This window comes from Octopus bimaculoides, chromosome 12 (genome assembly GCF_046866305.1).
Source record: "Octopus bimaculoides isolate indiv1 chromosome 12, ASM4686630v1, whole genome shotgun sequence".
NCBI classification, from domain to species: Eukaryota; Metazoa; Mollusca; class Cephalopoda; order Octopoda; family Octopodidae; genus Octopus; species Octopus bimaculoides.
In genome coordinates, this window is record NC_142939.1 from 20,204,760 (window position 1) to 20,215,241 (window position 10,482).

At 31.2% G+C, this 10,482-nt stretch overlaps 1 protein-coding gene across 7 annotated transcripts in view; it reads left to right on the plus strand.

Moving 5' to 3' along the window:
* The window catches only part of LOC106867898 (opioid-binding protein/cell adhesion molecule homolog), a 630,312-nt gene extending 625,283 nt beyond the window's left edge, over positions 1-5,029 (plus strand). For all 7 annotated transcript variants that reach the window (XM_089360863.1, XM_089360859.1, XM_089360861.1 and 4 more), the window contains 3 exons: positions 774-1,061; positions 2,255-2,431; positions 4,284-5,029. In XM_089360863.1, the coding sequence (XP_089216989.1) occupies positions 774-1,061; positions 2,255-2,431; positions 4,284-4,399 (581 nt within the window). In that variant the 3' untranslated portion in view covers positions 4,400-5,029. The remainder of the gene's footprint in view (positions 1-773; positions 1,062-2,254; positions 2,432-4,283) is intronic.
* The last annotated feature ends 5,453 nt before the right edge of the window (positions 5,030-10,482 follow it).

Below are 10,482 nucleotides of genomic sequence, written 5' to 3' on the forward strand. Positions count from 1 at the left end.
TATATATACATACACACATGCACACACTCATATACATATATAGAAACGTCCACACACTCATACACACACAAACACAACACATATTCACTTTACATTTATAATTGTATTCAGTCGGAGGTTCTGTATCACAAACGGAACAGATGATTTCAACTTCTTTTGTGAATTGCCTCACAATGTCCTAAAGGCAACGAATGTCGTTTGAATGTATTTTGTGTTTGATACCTCCATTCAAATACAAACGTTGACATATGTAATGTCAAAATACGGTATATTATTAGAAAACTACATATTTAATCTTATTTAATGCAGTCTGAATACGTATATATATTATTTATAACATCTGGAAGAAGATCCTTCATTTCCTCTCACCGAAGTAAATGGAATTTTATCGAGGAAGAATTGACGTCATCAGTCAGACTCCAAAAATCATTGGGTGTTTCACCTTCCCGTTCAACAGTCAGCAGTGAGGTCCATATCACTGCTTAACTTCTCCTCCTGGCCTCCATCTTAACTCCTCTCTCTTGTTCCATAATCAGCAATAGACCCTTCCTGTTGTATGTTCCATGTTTGCTCTTTTCATCTCATTTCATTAGTTCCAAGCACCTTCAGTACCGACTGGCAGGGAACCCTCTACAACCAAGCTGTAACTCTGCAGAAGGCGTTTTTACTTCGCATGCTTCCTTTCAAAGACCAGATCGCACTCTTTTATCCGGGGGCCTGTAAACTCGATCAAAGCTGAGGTTTAATATGAATTACTTTGTTTGTCTTTGCAGTTTTACCTGACGTACGCTTACCAATTAAGCGAATGGGACAAATCCGAGGGAAAGAAACTATTTTGGATTGCATGATAACTGCCGTGCCTTTAGGAGGTATGTCATGGGAAAGAAATGGAGTTACACTGAAGAAATCTTGGAAATATCGGATTGAACCTTACGATGAATCTGGAAATTCCTATACACTTAGCATTCGCATTATTGACTTGAACAAAGATGATTTCGGAGAATACACATGTGTGGCTTCGAATATATTAGGCGAAGATCAAGAAACGATGATTTTGTACGGTAAGTGATGTTTGTATTGCCCTATTACTATTTCGTTATAAGTATAAATTGATATTGACATTTAAAACAAAAAGGGATCAGAACTAAAAGTTATAACGAATAGCTTTCATATTTGCCATACAATAAACAGAATGTCCTTCAAACGGGAACAACAATCATGGTTTAATTAGGTTTAAAAAGGAATAAAGGAACAAGAAAAGGATACACTACTCATTCCATTGTGTAGAAGGGCGAAGTCTCGAAACTTCAGAAATGTGTCCGTTTTTCCTGAGCGTCAAACTAATACACCTAGTTTCTTGTTCCATCACCTGTCTTTTTTTTTTTTTTTTTAATAGTTTTGAGCCATATATGACATGCGTTCTCGTAATCTCCGAAGTTTGATCGTGTCTAACTGGACTTCCTCCTCTTTTGGACTCTAATCGTGCTTCGAACCTTCTTCTTGAACAATTGTTATTTCTCCTGAACCGACCACTTTACCACTACGCCACCTGGATCACCATTGGAACTTTATTCTTCTCGTATTCTACCATCATGGATCTCATTGTACATTATCTTTAATTTGTATAAAATTAATAGAATAACTAGATGCCATTTTATGCATTAGAATCGTAAAGAAACAACTTGTCTTTTATTATACTTTCTCATTTTATTTATTCTGTGATTTCAATCGTCGCATCTAACTGATACATAACTGTATGTCAATTGTTTAGAAAATTATTCCAGTTTAACCCACATGGTTCGTAAGCTGTGAAGAGCTTAGTATATGTTTGAAGTTTCACTAAAGTTTAGGGTTATTTTCCAAATAGTTTCAGTTGATTCAAAATTTGAATAAATGTATACAATATGTTTTAGAGACTTATCTGTTCTGACATAGTACAATTTACCAATATTAGTATACAACATTGAATAAGCAACGAACAGATAACAAGTATTATTAAACATATATATTTCACTTAATTATATGATCAGAAAGTTCACATTGTTGAAGTTCGTAATAATATATTGAAAGTAAATATTTTTGATATGTTGATATTATAATTTTGTATAATTTACGTTGAAGTATTTGTTACATCTGCATTTCATATATTTCAAATTCTGAATATATATATATATATATATATATATATATCTATATATATATATATACACGTACCTGTTTCAATGAGTGTTTATAATATGCTTTCATTAAACAGATGCAACTGCAGAGAAAGAAGAAATTTCACCACCTAGAGTGAGTAATCATGATAAGAACAAAGATTCTACAACTAGGAAAAATGGGAAATCGAGAATGGGAAATCCGCCACGCACGGATATAAGATCTGACATACCAACGCCGCCAGATGACACCAGATCACCTCATCGACTTGGTGGTACGTATGTCTTTCTTGCATGTAATGATACTCAAAATGTTCATATTCAAACTACTTTACACTAAAATTTCAATGAGTATAAACTGAACGTGAAATACTCTATTTCATATCGTACACCATTAATACAAATATATATTCAAGTTCATACAAAACTACGTACAGAATCGCTTTGAATCTGAACCGCTTCAATCATGTACATAATCTGTTTTATTATAACGTTTGATTCATGAAAAATTCATTTTATAATACAACTAAAATTTCCGTATACAATTTAATATGAAATACAATAATGATTTTTTTTTTTAGCATTCATATCAAAAAAGATTAGACCATATTTCGATGATCATGCACTTAAACTTTGACTACACATTCTACTCTAGATCATACATCAATCTGGTGATTATACATCATACTACTGTCTTTACATCAAGCTAGCGGATGTGCATATACTACTAACAATAAATGCACCTCTCTATTAATCCTTTCAAACAGTATTGTTCATCCTTCATATTATTCATACTATCAATCATGCAACATTTTTTATCATGTATGTTAATGAATATAACTGGATATTGCTGGTATTTTCCATCAAATTTCAGATACTATATAATCCTACTAGTCATATTTTGTATTATTGATAATCGATATTATACGAATATCACAGATGATTAAAGTGATCTTACATACCAATATACCGATCGTATGTCACATGACTTAGTATGCATCTTACCACTGATCGTGCCACTGATCATACACCATAGAAATGATCATTTATATTGCATCATGGTACTGATGTCAACATTGAGGAATCCATAATAGCACGCATCAAAAATCCTAGAACACATCATACATTAACGTCCTTACTATACTCTGAGACTACATGGGTTCCAGTTGATCCGATCAACGGAACATCCAGCACGTGAAATTAACCTGCAATTGACTGAACACTTCAGAAACGCGTGTACCCTTAATGTAGTCCACGGGAAGTTTCAGCGTGACACAAAGAGTGACAACGCCGGCCCTTTGAAATTAAAGTACTACTCATTTTAGTCAGCTGAGTGAGCTGGGGCAACGTGAAATAAAGTGTCTTGCTCAAGGACACAACGAGTTGACGAGAATTGAACTCACGACATTACGATCGTAAGGCGATTATCCTAATCACTAGGCCACGCGCCTTCACTCACCGCTATAATTCAGAGTTTAATAACGATGCAATTATAACGTGAGGCTATTTAAAAAAATATAAGTAGTGTGGTTTACAGTGCTTCGATTTCAATCTATACCTGAAGTAATTTCATTCTTTTTATTCCAATAATACTTTCAGTAAGAACAGTTTAGTTGACGAAGTTAAACTACGAACAATGCCAAAGTAAGGCAACCAGCTAAAATGGTTTATTTTCAATAAATAACATCGGATTCTATTAGTTTGTCAACAGAATTTCTTGTAAAATACGTAGACACATTGCTGAACATGAAACAAAAAAATATTTAAAAGTGACTGAACGAAGAAAGTCATAGAAGTCAAATTATTCCTCAAGCAAGTTAATGAATTGATGAAAGAAGGGGTATAAATGATTGCGTGCTGAAGTATTTTCTCCAATGAATAGCCGCTACACACAATAAAGCAGTATACCATCTCTCAACATTCTCACAAACAGTGTTGCACACATTTCAGACAATATTTCACTGAAGCAAAGCCAGTTATTACTTATTTTGTAATCACATCGTTTCACTTTAAACGCACCACTAATGTCTTTGAAAAATGTAAATGCTGATTACTTTTCTCTGTTCTGAATGTCCATGTTATCATGTTTAAACAAACGGCTAATTTATTTCAATTTTCTCTTGACAGGTACTCTCTTCCCACCCAATATAGGCAGCGGTGAATGTAGATTAGAATGGAATGGAAGACTATCGCTTTCGCTTGTCAGCTTATTCATTGCATTGCTTTGTTTCTATATGGAGTAAATTAAAAGCAGACATTTTGGTAATGTACTGCTTTGCCTCTGCCCGATTTCCAGGCTCCTCACAAGAATATTGTTGTTTTTTCCATAGAATGCGACAATGTTTTGCAAATTTAAAATCCATATAATTTTCTTTGAAAGAAATATGAAATGGTTGTTGCAAACAAAATTGGCCTACAAAAACACATTTCCAGAGACTCTCAGGTTTTCTTTGAATTATACGTGTTTATATTTTGCTATAATATCGTAAATTGACGGTATCAACCAAAAATACTAATTGAAAGGCATTGATGAGAAATTGTGTGCGTGAAAGAAAAGAAGAAACCTAAACAGTGAGACAGGCAGAGAGAGAGAAAGAGAAAGAGTATAGGAAAAGAGGGAGAGGAAAGAAAACGTGGAGGGGAAGAAGAAAAATATATAAAGAAATTATTAAGCGTGAAGGGGAGATTACAAATAGAGTATCATCAAAGAACTTAAATACAAGAATTAAACGAACCTGGTAAATACAATTCAGGGAACATTGAGCAACACTTCCTAATCTCCAATTGTTGCGTTAAGATATTTATGTGTGTGTACTTTTATACACATCTATGCTTGCATACATTTACACGCCGCATCGATTAACATGAATTTACACGCACATATCACTTTAGCGTCATACACTCAATCGTTTAGACTACATGTCTATAATTCATGCGCATGTACAGAAAAACGTACTACACACAGACATACAGACATAGACACAGATACAAAAATACACGCTTGCGACTATGTATATATACATATATATATATGTATGTACTACGTATATATATATATATATATATATATATATATATATATATATACATATGTACGTATATTTGTATATACGTATATATATATATTTATATATATATATATATATATATATATATATATACGTATATACATACATACATACATATATATATATATATATATATATATATATATATATATATATATATATATATATATATATATATATTGAAATGAATTTGGCTACCGTCTCCTGTAAATATAATTAATCTGAAATAATTATTTTCGTCCACATCTACATGAAAAAAAAAACAAAAAAGGAAACGTAACAACCAAAGTTTAAGATGATTATCTGTTCTCTTTTTTTTCTTCGAATTTCATTGCAAAAATAAAGAATGGAAACAAAACAATTAAACGATTTATTTGCCTATAATTAGTTGCTTCAGAAATAAATAAATATATAAATAAATATATTGCTTGGTAATGTTTTGCTGGACTCAGATAACAAGCAGCTGTTATACATGATATTTCTGCCAGAAGAGATGTAAGGTGTCTGTTAATAGGGTGACTTGTGAAGTCAAATTCTGAACGATACTCCAATTCTGAACAACTTTGAGAAGAAAAAAAAACACGGAAAATAAAAAAAAAGGAAAACAAATTCAAAAACTAAAAAGAGAAAATGAAAATACATACAAAACTACAAATTTCTGTACTCACCTTCCATACTTTCATTCTTTTACTTCCCCTTCTACTTATTTTTGTTTGTTTATTTTGATATACTGCAGTGGCGCCGCCGTGTATTGGCAAAAACTTTAAATAGCCGCTGCATATGTTTATCTATCAACATATAATAATTTTGACGATAATAATACGTCTATATTAAATTAGTACGAATTCAAAATGGAAAGAATGAAAAACAAAAGGACTGAAATAATAAGTTATCTTTGTCTTCTGTATTTCATAAGTTGCTGTTACTCTTGTATATATGTCTTGAAAAGCTACCGTTAATATTTTTCTTCGTCTTTTTGAAAACAAGATGAACGAAATATGTTAAACATTACAAATTGCCTTCAAATACATTATTATTGACCATGGAATAATGACAGCAGGAGGAGTATTATTATAACAATAGTCATAATAATAATAAATGTTATTATTATTATTAGTTTTTCTTATTTATATTATTTTAATTTTAAAGGCTGCGGAGGGAAAATAGGCTAAGGGCTGGAGTAAATACAACATGGTATTTAGTTGTGTTCCTTTGCAAGGTGTGACTTCGTCATTCCTATTTGAATTTCAAGATAAAAAAATGTATCAGGCAAATACTCGTGTTGATTTCATCAATAGGAGCTCTCTTAATAAACACTGATTTTTTTTCTTTAATTTTGTGCATATGTTAGAAATATATTTTTCCTCAATGACTATCGTGAAAAATTAATTGTAGCCATTGATGATCACACAAAATCTTTTATGTCCACTTGTTTATAACTTTTTTTTTAACATTCCATAAATTTGGAAAATGCATTAAAAGGTTTCGAAGTATTCTAGTTAATGCAGAAGGAATATGCCCATTATAATATAGAAAAACAAATGGGATAAAAAAATATTTGAATATTAAGATATCCGAGGATATTAATGATAAAATAACAATAGGTCTTATAATGTAAATGTTGGTAAAAAATACACATGCAATGATAAAATAGTTAAGATGTACAGAAATATCGCAAGAAGTTTATACCAAATTGGTGTATCCGATTAATTATCAGTATAGACCTTTAAATGAATACACCTTTGAAATTCTTACATAGTGAGGGAGAAAAACTCACACTTTCAGAGAAAAGTAAGTAATATAGCAAACTGTATAATAACTCAAGCAGAACCATGCTCAAAATGGTCTGAAACTTAAAAGAAGTAAAAGCCTGGAGAATAGAATCGATGTGGATTTGGACCACTTGAGAGTTAAAACAACATTATATTAATATCTTTACAAACCTGTTCTAGAGAACGAGGATTGTCAATAAATAGACTGTACGGATATCGTATAGATACATTTCTAGAAAATTGGTCTAAGACCGCAATGAAGTCTTCGTGAATAAGGGAGAAAAACGTCAGTAGTACCAACTGTAATTCTAAACTGGGTAACACTAATGAGCACACATAAATATATAAATATATTTATGTATTCCTTTCTTATTAATTCAGCTCTATACGCATGTGCTTATACACACACACACACACACACACACATATATATATATATATATATATACACATATATATATATATATATATATATATATATATATATATATGTACGTATATATATATATATATATATATATATATATATATGTATATGCATATAAATATGTGTGTGTGTATGTGTATATGCATATGCATATCAAGTTTATATATGTGTGCGTGTATGCGTGTGTGTGTATGTGTGTGTTAGAGAAGCTGAATAGGCAATAACAGTTCAACACAGGCAACATAGATATATGTTTCAATAGCATGTTTATTTACTACACAATCAGAGATCACACACCAATTCATCAGTCATCGGTTGTTAAATATGTGACGTCAAAGAGGATCGATCTCCGAAAATCTAAAGAAGGATTATACCTAGATCATATCAATCTTAGGAGAGTTTGAAAAAGAAACTTACCCAATAAAATGTCGTTAATGTAGTACGGGCAACTTTAAAAATTAGCTGCGATCAACATTCATCTACCATCAGTATGCTTACTGCTACTAGGCAGAAATTATTTTGAATTGTGTTCATAATTTATGACCAGTCCTCTGACACATGCACTGCTTTAGGAGCCACGCTTATGTGAAAGCAATGTAAGATGAACCAACTGCCGTTTCACTCTAAAAAATATGATTAGAACTAATTAAGATACATAAGCATAAACATTCATTAGATAAAACCTTCATGGAATTCATCAGATGAAATATTTAGGACTGATGAATATAATTAAAAACTTCAATTGATATAAAATCCATTTTAGAATGCGCTGATAATGCTATATTAACGATGTTTCAAAGGATTATTTCCCTTTTCAAACACTCCTATGACTGATATGATGGAAGTTTAATCTTCATATGGTTTTCAGTGCAGTCAACTTCTATCAACTGATAATTCAGAAGCTTGATGAAATGGTAAATGATTTATGATTGCGTAAAGCCCCAATTATGAATATGTAACTTTGTTATTAAAACAAATGTAACTTGTATTAAACTATTATTGTCTATCCATTTTCTTCAATTTTATTTCTTTCCGCATGATATGCGGTCAAGTAACTAACGTTATTAGTGTTATGGAATATCTGATATCATTTAACAATTGAGATTTAGTTATTAAAATTACTAGTTAGAAGATAAAACGGGGATATCAATTTAGTAGTAAACTTACTGTACACGCTGTCAGCCAATCACATGCTACAAGTTACCGAACTAATAACCACTATAGAGAGGATCTAAACCAATTCATACATATATACACACATAAATACAAACATATATACATATATATATTTATATATACACACCTATATATAGTCACACATATACGCACACGCACACACACACATATATATATATGTATACACACACATACATACAGAGAGAGACACAGGTAGATTGCTAGATAGATAAATGTATTATTTTTATCTGTTTATTTCATCAAGGTTACAATTTAATTATATTTACCTTTATATCCACACATCTTTTTTGCATGACCCTTCGATTTTATACTGTTTAAAACATTTTGGTTCTATCTAGTCCAATATATTTGGTTTTACATCATGAAATTTAACTACATCAACTTCGCAAAAATCTAATTTTAACAGACTTTTGCTGTAATCAAATATTTCCATTATGTGTCGAGACAAATATATATCTATACACATATATATGTATATATACATAAGTGCGTGTACATATATATATATATATATATATATATATATATATATATATATTTATATTTATATATATATATGTGCGCGTGTGTGTGTGTGTATATATATATATATATATATATATATATATATATATATACATATACACATACATACAAATACACTTATATGTACGTTCACATTTACGTGTATGCATATATATATATATATATATATATATATATATATACATATTGTGGACCTTTCAAATAATTTATAAACAGCTTCCATAAGGAAAGATTATATAGCGCTTATATACTTTCCTTATAGGAAAAAGAAATAATTCTAATGAAACGTATAAATGCATAAATAAATTTATAATGCATTTAGTGAGAGAAAACAAATATTGAAACCTGAAATTCACAAAGGGACCATGTGTCAAATGTGCAAATGTAAAAACAGCAACAATACAGTGGACTGACATGTTAAGTCTTCAACAAAATTGGTTAGGAACCTAAATGAAAGAAAATTCGCGAGGCTTATTGTTAAAACTTTGACTGTAAATGATTTTTTACAGATGCAGTGGAATTGTGTGAATGACCATGCTGCAAGAGATCTGACAAAATTTTCTTGGCATGAAGATATGAAATAGACTGTATTATTAAGAAATAAAGGACAAGAAGTAAACATAGCAGTCTTTGTGTGTTCTTAAATGGCTAAATTGACTCTTCTAACTCTTTCACTTAAAACACACGATCTACTACCGAGCCACTTGCCAACAAGCACGACACTGAATTTAATAGTCCGTATCAAACAACTATTGGCCCATTATAACTAATGAAATAAACAGCGATCTGGTAGAATCGTTGGCATGCCGGACAAAATGCTTAGCGTTATTTTGTCCGTATTTACGTTCTGACTTCATCCTTCGGGATCGATGAAATATGTACCAGTTGTGCTCTGAGTTCGAAGAAATCGACTCGTCGCTTCCCCCAAAACTTCAAACTGTGCGCCAATATCAAAAACGATTATATTTAATGAAAACAAAATCTGCTCTAGTATCAAAGGTTTGATAAACAAAAAACAATGTCTTGCCTAATATAAAATGACAGCTATTTCCTTCTGTTGATTTCCTTTTATTTTGTATCCACGTTATCTGGTCCCCGATTCTAGTGTAATTTTTACCCAGTATTATATTTTGTTGATACTGCCACAGCCGTATCTTGGTTTGCGTCAGACAAGCCATAGTCGATAAGCAGTTGCCTCAACAAAACTGTTTAGTTATGACGGATTGATCTCTTTTTCAGGCACGTTATATAAAACATCTACATTATCACAAAATACTTCCAGTTTTTTTTTTAACACGTCAAAATATATCCACCAGTTTGAAAGACCCTACACGGGC